General features: G+C 45.4%; 1 protein-coding gene across 6 annotated transcripts in view; it reads left to right on the top strand.

Annotated features, from left to right (window-relative positions):
- Nucleotides 1-50: 50 nt before the first annotated feature.
- FAM193B (family with sequence similarity 193 member B) overlaps nt 51-20,657 on the top strand; it is a 34,487-nt gene continuing 13,880 nt past the window's right edge. Inside the window, exons 1-4 of one of the 6 annotated variants that reach the window (XM_036282106.1) lie at nt 51-222; nt 16,372-16,614; nt 17,425-17,650; nt 18,773-19,157. In XM_036282106.1, the coding sequence (XP_036137999.1) occupies nt 16,501-16,614; nt 17,425-17,650; nt 18,773-19,157 (725 nt within the window). In that variant the 5' untranslated portion in view covers nt 51-222; nt 16,372-16,500. Of the gene's footprint in view, nt 223-325; nt 1,310-6,662; nt 6,708-16,371; nt 16,615-17,424; nt 17,651-17,757; nt 17,871-18,772; nt 19,158-20,657 lie in introns of those variants that run through there. The other 5 variants (XM_036282105.1, XM_036282107.1, XM_036282109.1 and 2 more) reach the window with 5 other exon arrangements.

Raw genomic sequence — 20,657 nt, 5'->3', positions numbered from 1 at the left:
GCGGGCAGCAGCATGACTCGGAGGCGGAGCAGGCCGAGCGGTGGTGCGGGCCGGCGCGAACGGGCTCGGGCCACGGGGCTGCAGAAGCCCCAGGTGCCCGAACCCCCACCGCCGCCGAGCTTGGAAGCAGAGGAGGGTGCAGGGGCCCCCGAGGCGCCTGTGGAGCCCGACCGCGACGGAACCTGGGGGGAGAACGAGCTCAAGCTGGCGCCTGGCCCGCAGGTAGGAGCGAACGAGGCGAGTTCGGCTGTTCCGGCTCTTTCACCTCGCTGGAGCCGGGCCGGGCCGGGTTTGGGGATGGACCATATTACCCCCAGGGCCAGGGCTGAGGCTTTCTCAGCCAAAGCGAGAGTCGAGGCTGGACCCCCTCTCCAAAGCCGAGGCACGGCCCGTCTTGTTCTAAAACCAGACTGCCTGCCCCCTCCCGCTGCCTCCCGGCTGGAGCAGAAGCTAAACGTTCTGGTGGTACACCCACACTGGCACCGGGCTCTGATCCTGAGGCCAACAGTTAAGCCCTCTGCTCTTCATTTTCCCCAGGTCCACCTTATTCCCCAATCACCCACGGGCCATCTCAGGGTGCTGGGTCCTGGAAAGCTGCAGCCTCTTCCCTTTACCCCCTGAGAGCGTCTGCACCCCATCCCCTCCCTGCCTGCAACCATTGCTCCCTCAGCAGCTGTGCCCCTAGTATATATGTCTCCTGCGGCCTCTCTCCTCTCCCTGCCCAGCGGAGCAGTTGAAGCAGACAGTTAGGCTGTCCAAAAGACTATCTGGTGAGGCTCCTGCACTGAGGTGGAAACCCAGCAGAGCCTACCTACCTACCCTTTCTATCCAATATACCCCTGACCCACAAGACGCTTGCCTGACCCTCAGATCCCTGGGTTTGGCGAATTCTGCTGAGGGTGAGCAGTCGGAGGACTCGCCAAACTTCCAGCTTGCCACCTGAAAGGTCACGTTCTTTTGAGTAAAGGATTTAATGGGAGGTATCCTCCCAGTGTTCACCGAGAAGCCCTGGTGGCATGAGCCACAGTTGTTCTGGGAGGGTTGTAGCACCTGGGGCTGGGTGGCTCGCCCTAAGCTTGCTTTGACAAAAGAGTTTTGAGTTGGTCTTTTGGCTGAGCTTGCCAGGGAAGGCAGGCTCCTGCAGGAGTCTTGGAGGGTCGGATGCGGCGCCGGATGAGGCTGAGGCGTGGCGGAAGATGCGTTTGGCTCTGCAGACACTGCATCGGGCAGCAGGGGACTCTGGGAGGCTGGTGCAGCCAGAAGGCATGGCTCTTGACAGCCTTCTAGTAGAATCTCTGGAATTGTGCATGTGAGTGGGGATGCCATTTGGGGTACCATTCCAAGAAAGCCTTTCCTCACCTCCCCAATTGTATGAGGTGCCCCCTCTGTGCCCACAGCCCCCCGTGCTCTCCTCTGGTATCATTCCCCATTCTGTTGATGTGTCTATCTCCACACTGGACTGTGAACTCCCCAGGGGCACAGTCTATGTCATCTACCTGGTCTTCCATGCCTAGCCCAGGGCCTTGCCGACATGGAGTAGAAAGAACTAGGTGAATGAAAGAGAGAACGAATCTCTGAGATTCTGTGCTTATTGTAACCCAGTTTTGATGCTGGTATCCTTTGTGTCTCAGATCACAATAGGATTTTTTTTTTTTTTATCCTCACCCAAGAACTTTTTTTTTTTTTTTTGCATTTATCTTTAGATAGAGCAGCAGGGAGAGAGGGGTGAAGAGAGAGAGAAACATCCATGTGAGAGAGACACATAGACTGATTGCCACACACACAACCCCAATCGGGGCCGGGGACAAACTGCAACCAAGGTATGTGCCCCCTAGCGGGAACTGAACCCAAGACTCTGGTCCGAGGGCAACACCCTAACCGCTGAGCCAAACCGGCCAGGGCACAATAAGATTTTTAATTAATGAAAACATTACTACTTATTGAGTGTCAAAGGCCTCACCTTCACCCCCATCCCCTATGCTGGGCTAAGACTGATTCCAAAAGATGCAACTACCCTGGTTGGACCCTGCCCTCACGTGATCTGACTTCTGACCCTGGAGCTGCTTCCCCTTCTAGCTTTTTCTTTTCCCTTCTCTGGCCCCTCTGGGAGTGCTATTCAAAAGGGGAGAGTAGGGGAAGGGAGAGCCAGGGAGCTGTTGTCTTCTCTCTTCATTCAAACCATACAATACTTTAGGGTCCCCTGCCTCTTAGTCAATCTCAAGTATTCATGGCCAGAAAGTTTGGGTTGTGGCTTAATCATTTAGTTTTTATTTAGGATGCATCTTTTCTAACAGTTTTATATAATCTTCATTAACGTAGGGCATTCCTAACATGTTCTTACCTACTCCACTGCTTGACCTTCCATTTCATTTATTTATTCATTCCAGGCACTTTACATACCTTACTTTTAATCTTCCCACCAGCCCTATATTCCCATCACCCCCTATTAAGTTAACTGTTGGTGTAATTATTGGTCTCCTTTGCTGCATAAACTCTTGAATGTGCAGGAACCATGTAAGTTACCATTATGGTCCATGCTTGGTGATTTACAAATGTTATGAATGAACTGAAGAATATAAATATTATTACCCCATTTTTCAGATGAAGAAACAGAAACTCAGAACAACTAAACATTTGCCCAAATAACTCCCACTATAGGTCTCAGTACAATCCCCCCTCCCCAAAGAATACTCTTGTAGGGGATTTAACACAGCTTCTTTTTTACTGTAGCCACAAAGAAGTGGAACAGACTGACAAACTCTCTTCTGATTGTGCTCCACTTTTTTGCTGGGGAGGGGGATTCTGAATGCCAGAAGCAGGTTTTTGTGCCCTGGTGAACTGAAAGGCTCACAGGTGAGGATTTCTGGCTCCCATCGACCCTGTCTGATGTACACAGAGTGAGTAAGTAAAGTGAAGTTCAGTGTTATATCCCGAGCTGAAGCCAGGGGTGGCAAATCTGGCCATTTCCAATCCACAGATAGGTTTTAATGCCCCAAGTCACACATCCTTTTGTTTTGATTTGAACCAAAACTAGATTTGTGCCATCTCTTAAAACTCTAAAAGTCTGCTGCTGTTGCTGCTGCTGCTTAACCTACATTTTTATGAGACAGTAATCTGTAGTCTCTGAGTGGTATCTGCCCCCTTTAGCATGTAAAGAACACCTGATTTGTGCCAGGCCCTGGGCTGTATGAGAACATAGAATTAAATCAGGCATGGTTCTTTCCCATAAGAAGCTCCATGTGTATAAGTAATTGCAGTAAGGCTAGAAGAGCTTCACTTTCTCTGAGTTAAGGTTCATAGGCCACTCAACTTTGCTTTCATCAAACCTCCTTCACTCATTTGCATAACCTGTACACATTTAAAAGCAGTATCCTGAGCTTAATTGGGATCCCAAAAGTCTACTTCCAGTTGTTTCAGGCCACTAAACTACATTTCATCTCTTCACTAAGAACCCAGATCCTCCTTTACTTCACAAAAAGATGGTTACTACCTTATTAGCAAAGGGGGGAAAAGTTACAGAGCAGTTGAAGTAGGCATAAGAAATAGTATTCAGTGTTACAGACTTGAGGTGAACTCCAAGTTGATCTTCCTGGCTTTCTGATTCTGGGCATGTTCCTCTCCTCTCTAAGCCTCATCAGCAACTTCACGAGAGAATGTGAAGCAACCCACATAGCACCTAATACGTAGAGGCTCACACAAGAACAGGAATCAGAAGTAGTGTGCAACAGGAGCTGTGCCAGATGGCCATCCAAAGTCAGTGTTCTCACCTCCCAGCTCTGCTGGCTGTCTTTAGGTTTCTCTTGGATCATTCAGTTTGCAATCCAGGTGTGGAAGCTCAGTAAATTCCCAGGAGACTTACTAGACTGTAAATCAGCAGTTGGTGGGGGTTGAATTCACACTGCCCTTGCCATCTCTGATCTCCTTGTAGCATCCCCTGAGATTCTGCCCAACCTAGTTTAAAGGGACTCTAGAGACATGGTTCCCCCATTGCTCAGAGTTAAACCTGCTCCCTCAAGGGACTGGAACAGATGATCAGTCAATGTCTTTATTAAAACCATCTCATTATGTTTAATCCACTCAGCAAGCATTGTGACCTCTGTGCCAGAGTCTTTATTCAGGAAAAAAAAGATACCCAGGGACCTCCCCCTTAAAATCACATTCACCCAGCCTGGGCACTTTCATTGCATCATTGCAAGTAGGGGGAAATGATACTGAGAGGGTATTCCTACTGCCTCTGGTTCTTCTTTGTAAGTCAGTGGAGATTCACTATGTAGAAAGACCAAAGGCCTTTGAATATAAAGGCTTACCTGCCAAGATTTTTAACATTTTAATTTCTTTAAAACACCCCAGATCTATAAGCTCATTATCTGATATCAGATGAACTATTAAAAGCCTAACACCTTTATTTACCAAACCTAGAATTTGTGAGGACAGAGATTGTTTTAATTCTTTTCTGTGGTATTTATTGTACATGGTCCTTATTTGCTCCCAAAATGACTGTTAAACTAAATTATAATAAAGGAAGTAAATTAGGTTTCTACCCCTTTATTCTTACCTGTCCCCACTGCTGGGCCAGGCTGGTGGTCATTCATTTAGGCCCATTGCACACACCATGCCCAGCCTTCCTCTTCCCTGACCTGGGCACTCATCCTGCAAACACAAATGGACATCTGATATCTCTCTTTTTTTTGAATCCTCACCTGAGGACATTTGTGCATTTATCTTCAGATAGAGCAGGAGGGAGAGAGGGAGGATGAAAGAGAAGGAAACATCAATGTGAGAGAGACACATCGATTGGCTGCCACCCACATGACCCCACTGAGGCCAGAGACAAACTGCAACCGCGGTACAGCACTTAGTAGGAACCGAACCCAGGACTCTCTGGTCCGCGGGCCGACGCTCTAACCGCTGAGCCAAACCGGCCAGGGCTGGACACCTGTTCTGTACCAAGCGCTGGGCAAGCTGGGGTGTAGAAGTGAATCAGACACGGTCCTTGCCCACAGGGGCTTGTGGTCTAGAGAACACGTGTGTAGTATAATTATAGTAAGGCTAGAAGAACGTCGCTTTCTCTGTGTTAAGGTTCAAATTCTAGATCCTAGTACCAGTCTTTGACAGTGTTTCAGCCTCTTGGTTTGTGTTCTCATGTTATAAAATGACAGTGATCCCAGACTCGCGTTAGGGTTCAGCTAGTACTGCATTCAAGCACTGAGCTCAATTGGTAGCTATGATTATAGATGCTGAGTGCTGGGGATGCACAGATGTGATAACCTAGAGAAGGCTTTTCAGAGTGGCTTTCAGGTTGAGTAGAAGTTTTTCCAGGTGACAAGGTGGGAGAAGGTGTCTAAACTGAGGAAACAGCATAGAGACCCAGAGGCAAGAAGCACCCAGTTCATGGGAGAGAGACAAGAGGTTAGCAGGATTCTTGAAAACCACATGAAAAAGTTTGGGCATTAACTGGTAGGCAATGATGAATCAGTGAAAGGTTTTAAGCAAGAAAACGGATGTGATGCACTTCAGTAAATTTTCTGATACCATAGGAGCAATTCTCAGTTGGAAAGGCAGCTGTGATTGCTTGATTCTACCTCTCGCCCAGCCCAGCCCAGCCCAGCCCAGCCCAGCCCAGCCCAGCCCAGCCCAGCCCAGCCCTTCAGATCCCCTGTGTTTTGCTGGACCCTGCCCCATACCTACAGAATTGGAGTTTATTGTTAAATTGCCCCAGGTGGTTCTTTGGCTGGGTCTGTAAACTGTTGAATTGAGGGTACCAGGGGAATCTTTGTGGAGGCCTAGGATATCTTCAGAGAATGGGGCATCCCAGGTGGGGAGCTTTTCCATTAGCAGGAGTAGAAACAGCCTTTGTTTTAAAGAAACAAAAACTAAACTTTCCCTGGTTCTTCAGTTGTTGCCTTATTAATGATATTCTGCAACTGTTAATCATCCTTTATATATCAGGACACTTACCTATGCCTACTTTGTACTGCCACCTCTGCTGAACAATTGGGATGCATTGAACTAAGGGACACAGGCCCTGCCCATGGAAAGCTCACAGTGTTGTGGAAAAGGTAGATTTCAACAACTGGGATACCTGTAATAAGTTGTATTCAAGATCTATGTAAAAAAGTGTCAGGGCATTCCAGAGCAAAGCACAGTTCATTCTGCCTGTGGACTTAGGAGGATGTAACACCCAAACTGATCCTAAAAAGGAAGAGTCAGAGGGAAATGTGAGTGAGTGCTTTATGCATTTGGGAAAAGGAGTGGATAATGGTTCTTTGTAGCAAGATGTGCAGAGCAGAAAAGAACTGTACTTATGTCCTGGGAAAGACCCCATGTTTGCACCCTTTGGTTTGTGTCCATGCTGCAGTCCTATAGGCCATTTTCTTTTTATTACCTACCCAAGAATCTTAGATCTCCAGCTCTCCTTGTGGTTCCCCTCCATTCTGAAAATGAATAGATATAGGGAAACTAAGGCAGAAAGAAGAGGCCTGAAACACTGAAGTTTCTTATTAGAAAGTTGTAGCTAAAGAACGTATTCTGGGGTGGTTCAAAGAGATCTTGAAGGTCACCTCTCTGGTCTTCTGTCCTGTGCTTCAAGTAATAACTTTGGATTGGGCAAGTCTCACTTAGTAAGTTTCCCTGTCATTTCTTCCAGGACAGAAGAGGAAAGAAACTAACGGGTATTGAGCACCTACTGTGTGCCAGGCCCAGGCCAGGTACTTTACATAATTTATTTCCTTCTGTCCTCACAACTCTGTGAAGTATGGTTTTATTCTAATTTCATATATGAGGAAATTGAGGTTCAAAGAAATTGAGTAATAATCCAGGATCGTACTGAAAATGGCAGAACTGGGATTTGAACTCACAACAGTCTGTCTCCAAAATTCATCCTCTTCTACCCATAAGATATCTGTGCTGGGGTTACAGGGTAGTAGGAAATATGGTTACAGGTCAGTAAACAGCAGCCTTTCTGTGGCTGATTGCACCCAAAAGCAGGTTTGACAGATGAGCATGCCTTGGGGGCATGGAAGGCCACTGGGGTCAGAGAGACTCACTGTCCTCTCCTTGACTCAGCTTGTTTTACAAAAGCAGATTCTCCACAAACTGGCTATATGATATAAAACAACCGTTCTGTCTCCTGTGAGAGCCAACAGCCTGGATGGGAATTTGGGTGAAAGCTCTAGGGCACTGAGGTATGGTTCCTTAAGAATTAACTGCAGCTCTGATTGCTACCATTAGAATGGTCTGAGATTCTTAGCACTGAAGCCTTCTCATCAGTGGTCTGGATTGACGGATTCATGCCTTTAACGCAGCATGTCCAGTAAGTGTTCAACTGTGTTTTAGATTCTATTTGTTTTTTTTTTTTTATCCTCACCTGAGGACATTTTTCCATTTTTTGTTCAGATAGAGCGGGAGGGAGAGAGAGGGAGAGAGAGAGAGAGAGAGAGAGAGACATCGATGTGAAGGGACACATCGAGTGGCTGCCACCCGCACAACCAACCAGGGCCGGGGACAAACTGACCGAGGTACGTGCCCTTAGCGGGAACCGAACCTAGGTCTCTCTGTACCGCAGGCCGACGCTCCAACCGCTGAGCCAAACCGGCCAGGGCTAGATTCTATTTGTGTAGACAGCTGAGACATGAGCCAGATGGGCTTTAAGCATTTGTTTATCTATTTCATTTTGTTTTTTAATTAATTTTAGAAAGAGAGGAAGGGGGAGAGAGAAGCATTGATTTGTTGTTCCACTTATTTATGCATTCATTGGTTGATTCTTTTTTTTTTTTATCCTCACCTGAGGACATTTTTCCATTTTTTGTTCAGATAGAGCGGGAGGGAGAGAGAGGAAGAGAGAGAGAGAGAGAGAAACATCGATGTGAAGGGACACATCGAGTGGCTGCAACCCGCACGACCAACCAGGGCCGGGGACAAACTGCAACCGAGGTATGTGCCCTTAGCGGGAACCGCACCCGGGTCTCTCTGTACCGCAGGCCGATGCTCCAACCGCTGAGCCAAACCGGCCAGGGCCATTGGTTGATTCTTGTATGTTCCTTGACCAGGGATCAAACCCAAAACCTTGGAATATCGGGACATGCTCTAACCAATTGAGTACCTGGCCAGGGCTGTTCATCTATTTATTGAAGGCCTCTTGTGTGCCAGACTCAAGCCAAAGCTAGGTTCCTGGGCACACTTAAATGACCAAGGTGCACTCCCTACCCCCAAAGAGCTTCCATTCAACTGGGGGTTTGGGGACAGACAGAGAATATGTCTATGGCACAAAGTAATAGGTGCAATACTAGCAGACTTAGCTCTACTTAGTCTTCATTGACCTTTAACCAGGATCTTAGGAAATTAATAGGAATTTGCCAAGAAGTAGTGCTTAGGTGCTGAGTGTGAATAGAGCCTAAGGTTCTCAGGTAGAAATGAAGCATAGAGAGGTCAGCTCAGGCCAAGACATGAATGCCAGGGACCAGAGAGTACCCTGGTAGTAACCTCAACCAGAAAGGAGCCTGGAGATTAAAGAGAGTCCAAGGTAGAAGAGTAGCTAAAGGAAGATCATCAAATTGGATAGCTATTCAAGAAGACAAACAATAGGCTTACATTAAATAAAGAAGCCCAGTGTCATGGTTAGTTGATTGTTTTTAATTTGTGTATTTTGCATTTTTAATTGTGTATTATTTTAATTTATGTACCTGCCTGATTCTTCTAATGAATATGAGGGAGGCATCTTGGTAATTTGGGAGCATTGACAACACACTGCATAAGCCTGTGGTTGTATTAATCATGTATTCTTAAGGCAGGAACTCTGTATAGTTTTATGTTTTCCAGGACCTAGCACAATGGTGGACACCAGGTAGGGGCTCTTAAAATGTTTGTTGAATGAGGGAATGAATGAGTGAACAGAAGAGTAAATGGTAATGACTGGGGCTGATGAGTTTTTCTAGGCTGGAAATTCATTATTTTCTCTGCCTCTGGAAGAGAATTTTAGCTGCTAAGTGTTGTCCTCTTCCTACCTTGGTGACAGGAAGGCTCTTGGAATTGGGTGCCTTCAGAGTAGAGTGCTCTAATGGACCATTTCAGAACAGAATTTGGAAGCTGTTGCAGAACTGCTGTTTAGATACAGCATGTGTCTTGGGGAACCCTCTACAAACACACATGAATTCTTGGAAGTAATGTATAAGTAATCTGAGAGGAATGAAAGCAGTTTAATGTTGGAAATTAGATCCAGCTTCAGAGCAGTCCTTGACAGCTGCTTGGTCTGGTGACCCAGGTTATTCCCCTAAATTGTGGACAGAAACACTGGGGTGGAAATTTATTCATGCCCCCAAAGAGCTATCCAGGTAATGCTGTGAACTATATCATTGTTTATCACTGTTGCTTTATGTGCACCCAGTGGGTGTCAGGCACCATTAGATGCTGTACATCAGCAATTCTCAAAGTGTTTGATATCGGCAGGGCCTTTTTACATTCCTAAAAATTATTGAGGACCCAAAAGAGTTTTTGTTGGTTATATCTATTGATATCTACCAAATTAAATATTAAAGCTGAGAAAGGTAAAAAAATATTTAGTTACTAATTCATTTAAGAATAGCAGTATTAAGCCCTGGCCGGTTTTGCTCAGTGGTTAGAGCATCGGCCTGCGGTCCCGAAAGACCCGGGTTCGGTTCCCGCTAAGGGCATGTACCGTGGTTGCAGTTTGTCCCCGGCCCTGGTTGGTCGTGTGGGTGGCAGCCACTCGATGTGTCCCTTTCACATCGATGTTTCTCTCTCTCTCTCTCTCTCTCTCTCACTCTTCCTCTCTCTCTCCCTCCCACTCTACCTGAACAAAAAAATGGAAAAAATGTCCTCGGGTGAGGATAAAAAAAAAGAATAGCGGTATTAAGCCTATCACAACAATTTTTTAATGAAAAATAACTATTTTCAGAAAAATGAGAAGAGTAGTCTTATCATTTTTGAAAAATATTAAATGTCTGGCTTACTACAATAAAGTTGGATTCTTATATATGCTTCTGTATTTAAACTGTTGCAATGTCTTGTTTTGGTTGAGGTATATTAAAAAATCCAGTCTCACATAGATACCTAGTTAGAAATGGGAGGAGTATATTTATTTTGTTGTTACTCCTCACTCGAGGATACTTTTTCATTGATTTTTAGATAGAGTGGGAAGAGGGGTGGGGGGACATCAATTGGTTGCCTCCTGCACAACCCCAACCAGGGCCAGGGATTGAACCTGCAACCCAGGTACGTACCCTTGACCAGGAATCGAACCTGCGACCCCTTTGGTTCTAAGGCCAATGCTGTAACCTCTGAGCCAAACCAGCCAGTGCTGAGAGGAGTATTTTATTTTATTATTTTTAGAGAGGGGAAGGGAGAGAGAGAGAAAGAGAAACATTAATCGGCTGCCTCCTGTGCACCCCCTACTAGGGGTCAGCCCACAACCCAGACATGTGCCCTGACCAGAAATCAAACCAGGACCTCTCAAACCACTGAGCCACACTGGCTGGGCAAGGGAGTATTTTAATAGCCTTTCTAGATGATTGTTGATATTCTTCTTTTCAGTATGGAAACTGTAACCATATCAGTGAAGTCTTAATATTCATTTACATTAAAATAATTGGATTTTTAGCCAATGTGTATGCACGCCCCAACCGGGGACCGAACTTTGCAACCTAGGTATGTGCCCTGACCAGGAATCGAACCTGCAACCTTTCACTGTAAGGGATGTGCTCCAACCAACTGAGCCACACCAGCCAGGGCAATGTGTGATTCTTTTTTTTTTTTTATCCTCACCCAAGGACATTTTCCCATGTTTTGTTCAGACAGAGTGGGGGAGAGAGGAAACATCATCATGCTTTGATCCTTGAAAAATAGGTTTCCTGAGCTATGAAGATTTTCCAAATGTTTTCCCATTTTATTTTATAATAGTAAAAGGTAACATTTGTTAATATTAATTCCAGTTACATCAGAAAAGTCTTAAGTACTGGGAAGTTGTGAAGCTCATGGTAGTAGATACAGGTTTTCCAAAATTCTAAGTTTTGCCTGAAAGGTTAATTTTATCATTGGCAACAATAAATAATAAATTGTTTTCCTTGAAGTGACAGGCTCGCCTTTTTTTTTTTTTTTTTTTTTTTTTAAGAGAGGGTGGAGGAAAGAAAGAGAGAGAAGCATCGATGTGAGAGAGACACATCAATTGGCTGCCTCCCACACGCACCCCAACCAGGCTGGGGATTGAACCTACAACCCAGGTACATGCTCTTGACCAGGAATCAAACCCATGACCCTTCAGTGCACAGCTGGCGCGTCAACCTCCGAGCCACACCAGCCAGGGCTATTTTTTTTTAAAAAAAATGTCTGCTGTTTCTTTTCATTTACTTATTTTTTTCCTTTATTGATTTTAGAGAGAGAAGAAGGGAGAGAGAGATAGAAACATTGATGAGAGAGAACATCAATTGGCCATCTCCTGCATGCCCCCACTGAGGATTGGGCCCACAACCTGGGCACGTGCCCTGACTAGGGATCGAACCCGTGATCTCTTGGTGCATGGGTCTATGCTCAACCACTGAGCCACCGGCCAGGCTGTCAGTCATTCTTTTAAATTAAAATGATGTTCTATGAAAAAAGTAGCTTCCCCTTTCTTTGATTTTTATCTCTTTTTATTCAGGAAAAACTAGAATGCCTAGCATAATGCTTCTTAGATTAAAAGTCTTGGGGCTTGGTCAGGTGAGGGAGAAGAGATACTGGTTTTAATGGCTGCGCTTGCCAGCCCCCTGGGCTGGGTGTGGCTGCAGTCTAGGGCTCACGTGGTTCCTTGTCTGCTCTGGAGATGTGCGTGCTATAACATGGGTCCTGTGTGAGTAACCCCACACTCTCCAGAGAGTCTGGTTTTGCTCAGAGAGGGAAGCAGAATTATCTTGGAACTTGTTTGAGCAAATCCCAACTCAAGAGAACCACTAGAATCTTTTCCTTCCTCTTCCCCCATATTTTGCCTAAGTCTAGACCTGTGTCTGGAGAGACTCTGAAATTTAAACTGAGGTGAGAAGGAATAATTAGTTGTTGCCCAGGACTGCTGGGTTTAAGAATCAGTTCCATCAGTCTCTGTGATGAAGGAAAAAAAAAAAGGTTGGATATTTCACAAATGTTTATTGATCGTATTCTTTGTGTTGGAATACTGTGCCAGGTGCTAAAAACACATCTTGAGAACAGCTAGTTGAAAGCCTGGGTTGACTTCAGGGTATAAGGAGTCACGAGTGCCAGGAATTTGGAAAATGGCAGGAGATTGTAGTCAAAGGGAATTCTGAACCAAGAGCTTTTCTCTGCCAAAGCAAAAAATGTGAAGGAACAGTTGTAGTACTGACTGAATATAACATCTCCACCGCTTGGGGTTCTCACCACCCTTGCCAATTAGAGGTGAAAATATCAGATAGAAAAGTTTCCCAGGCCCCACCAGGCATTGTACCTAAGTGCAGGCACCAAGGCAGAGGGTTAAGTGTTGGGGGTCACCTAGAAAGAAGGACCCAAGTATAGGAAACTCAGGTCAGTGGGTCAGCTAGTGTCTGGTGTAGACTTTCTAAGAATAGAACAGCTCAGGGGGCTAGATAATAGATTGAGTGTCTACTGTGTGGATCCCTCTAGCTAAGCTTTGCATCTCTGAAGTCACTTAATCCTCTTGGCAACCTTATGCAATGTAGGTGGTATCATCTCTGCTTCAGTTAATTAGCCTCCCAGGTCCTGTGTTTTTCCCTTTAACTGGAAAGACAGCTGTCCTATAAATTCACTTCCATTGATGGCTAATCTCATTTATTGTGTGTACCAGTTTGGCTCTAGGGAGAGTCACTTCATTTCCATGAACAGAGGCATCTTATTGTAATCTCCAAGGAAGCAGTCTTCTATCTTTCACACTTGGAGCCATTTGGGTGAAGTTCCAGGGTAGGGAGATGGCTTTTCTTTGTGGGAAGCAAGAATTTCAAGCAGTGTCTCACCAAGCTGCCTGCCAGCAATATTACCATGGGAACAGTTAACAGATCTGATTTAGCCACTATATGCCCAGCTGAGCCTAGGCCCAGTGTTGCATTGTGAGTGAGCCAGACAAGAATCAGACTTGGTGCTTGCTTTCTAGGAGCACAGTCTGGTGTAAGGGACAGAAGATGTAAGTAAATAAGTGTAAGGCACAGATGCTGTAACCAGGGCATAGTGTGCTGTGGGATGTAGGAAGGGAGGTGAATTATAAGAGGGACTTTTTTGGGAAAGTTTGGATGAGGTTGGATTTAAGCTGGGCATTTAAGCCCTGCCTAGCTCCTTATTGGTAAACATGGGAAGGAAGGGGGTTTTAGCAAAGGCATGTAGTAGGAAAGTACAGAGAGTATTTGGGGAACTTCGGGAATAACTTCATGGAGTTGAAGGCACAGATTAAAATGTCTAACAAGTCACCTGAGTCATGACATGTGAAAAATTCTTGCATTGTTATAAAATACAGTGACCTGTAATTCTATATTTTCCACCCTAGTCCTGATTTTAAATACTGGTTTCTATCGCTCCCATCTGGTTCATAAATTAGTAGCATATGTTGAGCAACGTATTATGGGCCTAGCACTGGACTAGGTAGGTGCTTTGTCACATTTAATGCTTACAGCCTACTATACAAATTAGGACTTACTCCCATATTACAGATGAGACAGAGAGTAAGTATAACTTGCCTGACGTCATATGACTAGTAAGTGATAGAGACCCAGGATTAATGCCAAAGGCAGTGAGTGTTGTTTCTGCTACACCCTAGCACTTTCCACATGTGCTCTGGCCCTAAATACAGTCCATTGGTAACACATTTAACTTACAAGAACTGTGTATTTACTTTTAAAAGAAAACAGAAAAAAAACCCACTTATTATATATTGCCGTATATTCTATGTTATACAATTTGATTTTGTTTGTTTTTGTTAAAACAAGTATATTTTTCCACCAATTTTTAGATAGAGTGAGAGGGAGGGAGAGAAAGACAGAGAAACATAGATGTGAGAGAGTCATCAATTGGTTGCCTCCTGCACAACCCTGACTAGGGCCGAGGATTGAACCTGCAGCCCTTAGGTCCACAGGCCAATACTCTTAAATGATGAGCCAGGCAGCTAGGGCTACACATTTGAATAAATGGTCGTACCTAAAACACATATGTTGTACTTCACAGGCCATATAAAGAATTTAAAGAATAACTTTACTCATAAAAGATTTTCATCTTATATAGTAACTTTAGAACCTAACACCCAAATGAAATGAAACTCTATTGTAGTAAAATTACATGTCCAGGTTTTGCCTTAAGACTGTGGTCACCATCATTACAGGGAAAGGGATGTGGGTGTTGGCCTCACCTCCTCCCTCTGCAGTTACTATGGCACCTTGTAGCTATGGAAAGTTTCCTGGCTTTTGCAAAAAGGCCTTCTTTGCCTTAATTTCTCTGACAACAGGGCTGTACCTGAGGCTGTACCAGGGCTGTCACTGAGCAGCTGCCTTGCTCACTGAAATATTTCCTTGGCAGAGATCGTGTAGGCTCTTAGTATCTCATATGAGTTTCACATGTAAGGTTTCTCTGGCTAAACATTAAATATATTAAATTAGATAGATAGATAGATAGATAGATAGATAGATAGATAGATAGATGAAAAGAAAAGAAAAGAAAAGAAAAGAAAGATATCAAGTTTCTCTGGTACTCTTTTCCAAGGTCCTCCTGTACTTCCCCAAATGTTTCCTTATGTTCTTGGTGCTATTGTTTGGTCCTTTTTTCCCCTTAGAAATCAGGGAGCAAGGTCAGTGTAATTGTAATGTGACAGAGTTAAGGATATTCTGATTCCAACGCTGTAAGAAGGTGATTTTATTTTTAAAAGATGATTGCATTAATTTTATTGGTAGGAAGAGGATGGTACCTTTATTATTCCTCTGTTTGGCCTCTGCAAACCTGTTACCTAGTGGTGGGTAATTTTGGAAGGTATATCAGTTAACAATTGCATGTAACAAACCATCCCAAAACTTAGTGACTTAAAACAGTATCATTTTTTACTTCTCATGAATCTATGGGTTGACTGGATATTTCAGCAGATCCGGGGCCAGCTTGACTGATCTCAGCTGTGCTGCGATCATGTATCTGATATGCCAGCCAATCAGCTAGAAAGACTCAGTTTTCTTTCACATCCCTCCAACAGGTAGCCTGGTCACGCTCATGTCGTGGCAGAGGTAGAAGAGCAAGTAAGCCCAACCATGCAAGGAAGCAAGTAGAAGTGCATTCACTTTTCAAGCTTATGCCGGCAGGACATTTGCTAACATCCTGTGGGCCGAAGAAAGTGATATGACCAAGCCCAGTGTCAGAGTGAGAGGAGACTACAAAGTTGTAGGATATAGGAAAACCATTAATTAGGGTCATTAAATCCAATCAGCCTCCTAGTCAGTACCCCTCAATGTGAAAGAAAACATTAAATAGATTAGATAGATAGATAGATAGATAGATAGATAGATAGATAGATAGATAGATAGATACCAAGTTTCTCCTAGAAGAAAAGAAAGTCCAGATAAGATTTACTGTGTACTGAGACTATCATATGGGCATGCACAGGGCTAGGCGCTTTCCCTGTTTATGCACCGAGCCTCACAACTCTGCAAGGTGGGTAGGAAATTGGAGCTTGGGAGGTTAAATAACTTGCTCAAGGTCACCTAGCTAATAATGTGGTCAGGTAGAGGTTAGAGTGCATGTTGTTCTGACCCCCAAAGCCCAGGTTCTTTTCACCACACCTTTGCCACTCAGAAGCACCAGGGTCTGCCTTACCTCCCTTCCAACTCAGTTTTCAATTCAGTTGATGCCTTTTGACTAGCTATACAAACTCTTCCTCCAAAATGCTGCTGTGATTCTAATGGAATTACATAGCTCTTTAGGAAACCCGTATGTGCTCGCACGCTCTGCATTACCTGAAATATGCTTTCCTTCCAGATGGGGATTGGTCTGTAGACTGCATAGACAGCACAAGGATTGTGGCCTCTCGTGGACATGTCAAAGAAGGAAGGGCCATCTTCTCTTTAACCTCCAAGACTTAGGAACATCAGGGCATTAGGGCATTTGAGCATGAGCTTTGGAGTCAGCCGCACTGAAGTTTAAATCCTAGTTCAACCTTTCACTAGCTCTGCAACCTTGGGCAACTTATTTAACTTTTTAAAATCTGTTTCTTCATCTTTAAAAAATGGGAATAATAACACCTACTTTGCAAAGCTGTTACAAAGGCTAAAATTATGTATATAAAGTGCCTAATCCAGTGCATGGCACATAATAAATGACATTATTAGTATTGTGAATATTATTTCTAAGCAGCCTTTCCCCTCCTGGGAAACCCTGTTTCTGTCTGTTGGACAGGTTCCCCCCAGCTCCAGCCAGTCTGTGCAGACTTGCTGCCTGCTGTGTCATCGGGAACGCAAAGGCTGGGAAGAAGGCCCTTCCCAAAACGGACTGGTGTTGCAGGGTGAGAAGTTGCCCCCTGACTTCATGCCAAAGCTCGTCAAGAATCTCCTAGGCGAAATGCCTCTATGGGTCTGCCAGAGTTGCCGAAGGAGCATGGAGGAAGATGAAAGGCAGACAGGTCGAGAGCACGCAGTGGCGGTAGGTAACCACTGTGAAGTGGACCCTGAATGCAGGGTGGCTGCTTGCCCAAAGAAGTCCAGCTATTTAGCTGTTCCTTCCCTGTCCTCTCAGGTGGCTCTCTTTGGATGGCCCTTATGCCCGGGTGCTGAGAGGCTGCTGGGCTGTACCCACACAGCATTAGTGGCTTGGGTTCACATGTGGGAGAAGAAGATAGAGACTTAAGAGAGCCCACTGGCCCTTGAGGAGAGTCTGTGCAGTATGAGAGCCATCTCATAGGAATTGGTAGTTGGAGACCCTGCTCCTTCCATGTGACTGTGCTGCCTTCAGCTCTGTGGCAGCTTGAAAGCCAACCAGTATAACATAGAGGGCAAAGGTCAGTTTGAGGGTCTATAGTGTGCATCAGTTAGAAGGCCTCTGAAATGCTGGGAGCCATCTAAGTCTGTCATCTCCTGAATCACAGTCAGACTATCCTTGTTTCTCATTCCCATTCAGCCCCTCTCTTTTACCCAGGATTAGTTCAGCTTCAGGGCTCCTGACATACCCTTCTCTCCTTGGCAGTTGACAGGCATTCTCTGTGGCCCCTCCCCAGACACACACACCCCAGTCTGTCACCAATATCCACACATTTTAACTTCACTGAGAGCAGCGCAGCCCCTTCTGGCCGAGGCTTGGCCCACATTTGCCCTTGCACCTGGGGATTTGGGGATTGTGCTTTGGCCACTGCACTGGGCCTAGAGGAGGAGGCACTTCTGGGTAAGCTTAGGCAGCAGAGGATCGGCTCTAATCTTTGCTGTTTCATCATGAGCCTCTTTCTTCCCTCTTCTCCAGATCTCCTTGTCACACACATCCTGCAAATCACAGTCTTGTGGGGGTGACTCTCATTCCTCTTCGTCATCCTCTTCATCGTCCTCGTCCTCATCCTGCCATGGGAACTCAGGGGACTGGGATCCCAGCTCGTTCCTGTCAGCACATAAGCTCTCGGGCCTCTGGAACTCCCCACACTCCAGCGGGGCCATTCCAGGCAGCTCACTTGGGAGTCCTCCTTCCATCCCCGGTGAGTCTCCAAGCTTGGGAGAGAGACAGGCCTCATAAATGTAGACAGCTGTTTTCCTAACCACTTTGTTCAAATGAACCTGAAGATCAGTTAAATTAAGTAAATGTAGAGCTATTCTGGTGGAAGCAGAGGGGCACTCCTTTCCCCAGGACTCTGAAGTTGAAAAACACTGCTGTCGTTGGCCCTGGTAGCTGTTACCATTGGAGCAAGAAGGGACCTGGTGAGCACCGATTGAATAAAAAGTGGAATGTGGGAGGGCCCTTAGGGCATTAGAACTTAAATCACAGAATACCTGACCCTTGCAGCAGCACAGAGGACCTGGGTGCCGTCATCTTCTTAGGCCTCTTTTTCTCCATCTAGGGAGTAGGTATGAAACACTGCACTTCTATCCACAAGAGGTTGACAGTGCACGCTGCCATGATTATTAGCCTGTTTCACAGCCCTGTATGCCTTTTCTAGACCCTGAGGTAACCCTCAAACCAAAAATCATGGTTTATTGATAAACTGTGTAAATAAGGAATTACTATCTACTTGTAAGTGGAGGGGCTGAATTCTTCAGAAAGGTGCTGTCTCCTCAACTGTGAAAGTTGAGCAGTACATATTGCCAGTTGTTTTGGTGCATAAACCAGAGTCATGAAAGCCTTTTTTATTTCTCTGAAATCTGGGGCCACCAGAGAGTCTGACACACCCCACCGCCTACTCTTTATGGCCCAGAGGCAGAACCTCAACCTGCTGTTCCACTGGCTCCTGCAACCCTTTCTGGGGCTTGGGGAGAGCCTGAGCAAGCAGATCTTAGAGACTCTGACAGAAGATGTTTCCCTGCTTGTGCCACAGTGGAGGTGTGTGGCCTTCCATGGGGCTGGCATTCCTGGTCCCTTCTCCCTCAGGCCTAGGCTTCTCAAGCCTGTCCAGCCGAGTCGCTGCCTGCAGAGAAACCTCTCCAGCCCAAGGTGGCACTGCTAGACATTCCCAAAAGCTCATGGGTCTACTGTGCTGAGGTGCTGTGCCCGGATAGGTCCCTCTGGTCACAGTAAGCTGAGTGCTGGGGCAGCAGGTCCTTGGGCTTTTCTCCCCAGGGTCTGGGCCCCCAATCTGACACCTTTCTTCCCCATGTGCCCACAGGTGAGGTTTTCCCCATCTCGGAGCACCGCAGGCACTCAGACCTCACTGCTCCACCTAACAGCCCTACCGGCCACCACCCACAGCAAGCGTCGCTGATCCCATCTCACTCTGGATCCTTTGGCTCACCACCCCACCCACATCTGCTGCCCACCACCCCCACAACACCATTCCCTGCACAGGTTTCAGAATGCCCTATTGCTGCTGCTGCCGACACACACACTCCAGGGGCATGTCAGAGCTCCCACCTGCCTTCCACCAGCATGCCGCTCCTGAAGATGCCTCCTTTCTCAGGGTGCAGCCACCCCTGTAGTGGGCACTGCAGTGGGCACTGCAGCGGGCCTCTGCTCCCACCACCGAGCTCACAGCAGCTCCCTAGCACTCACAGGTGAGTGAGCAGACTGAAAGGCAAACTCCCTGCTGACTTGGGCTTAGAGTTTTGAACACTGCAAAGGCTACCTTTGGGCTGAAACTTAAAGGGTTGACTCTGTTTATGTTTTTTTCATAGTTTTTGCAATTATGAAAGAAATATGCGTTTTGTTTTGTTTTTTTAACTTGGAAAAATTTAGAAATGTCTAAAGAAAAAAATTTCCTCAACCTAAAGATAAATTTCTAGTGCTGCGGTATAGTCTTCCTGATGTTTCTGTATGTAACATAATTAGGTCCTTGTTCAATGTACATTTTTTAAATTGATTTTAGAGAGAAGCATTGATTTGTTCCACTTATTTATGCACTTATTGTTTGATTCTTATATGTGCCTTGACTGGGGATTGAACACGCAACCTTGGCACATTGAGATGATGCTATAACCAACTGAGCTTTCCAGCCAGGACAATATACATTTTCATGTTATGATTTTTTAAACATTATACCAAGATCATTTCTCCAGTTAAAAATCCTTCAAAACACTTTTCAGTGGCCACATTAATGTCTTATTTTTATAACTCTAGCATAATTTACTTTTATCATCCCTCTACCCCTGAACATTTAGGCATTTCCCATTTTTAACCATTGTGAACAAGGCTGTCATAAGTATGCTTGCAACCAAATCTGTGTTTAAGTTAGGAATTGTGTCCTTCAGGTAGAGTCCTAGAAGTAAACTCTCAAGTTATTGAGAAAGGTTATATTAATATATATTTGAAAGATACAATTTTTTGGAGAAGATAGATGTCTATTTTTTATTATAAATCAGATCTGTGTTTATTATACATTTATGGTTGCCCACTCCTAGCAGTTTTTCCTCTGTATCTCCCATAAGCGTTGGTAGTGTTTGTACAGTCTTCGGCTTCACTTAATATTGTTAGGATCCTGTGTGGGCTTCTAAGCCTGTTTCACAGGCAGGAAGATATTCTCCACAGTGCACTTTACCATTCTCCAGTTGCTGAACATTTAGGTCATTCCAACTTTTTTTTATCCTCACCTGAGGATATTTTTCTATTTATCTTCAGATAGAGTGGCAGGAAGGGAGAGAGAAACATCAATGTGAGAGAGACACATCAACTGGTCGCCTTCCGCAGGACCCCAACCAGGGCCGGGGACAAACCGCAACCAAGGTTATGTGCCCTTGACCGGAATCGAACCTGTGACTCATTGGTCTGTGGGCTGATGCTCTAATCATTGAGCAAAATCAGCCAGGGCGGTCATTTCAATATTTTAATCTTGTAAACAATGTCTCTAAAGATGTCTTTGGCCCTGGCTGGTTTTGCCTAGTGGTTAGAGCATCGGCCACAGGACCAAAGAGTCATTGGTTGGATTCAGGCCAAGGACACATACCTATTGCGGTTTGTACGCGGCCCTGGTTGGGGTCGTGCAAGAGGCAACCAGTTGATGTGTCTCTCACATCGATGTTTCTCTCTCTCTCTGTTCCCTCCACTCTATCTAAAGATAA

Source organism: Molossus molossus, unplaced genomic scaffold (assembly GCF_014108415.1).
Source record: "Molossus molossus isolate mMolMol1 unplaced genomic scaffold, mMolMol1.p scaffold_m16_p_4, whole genome shotgun sequence".
Classification (NCBI taxonomy): domain Eukaryota; kingdom Metazoa; phylum Chordata; class Mammalia; order Chiroptera; family Molossidae; genus Molossus; species Molossus molossus.
This window is presented reverse-complemented; position numbering and strand designations above follow the sequence as displayed.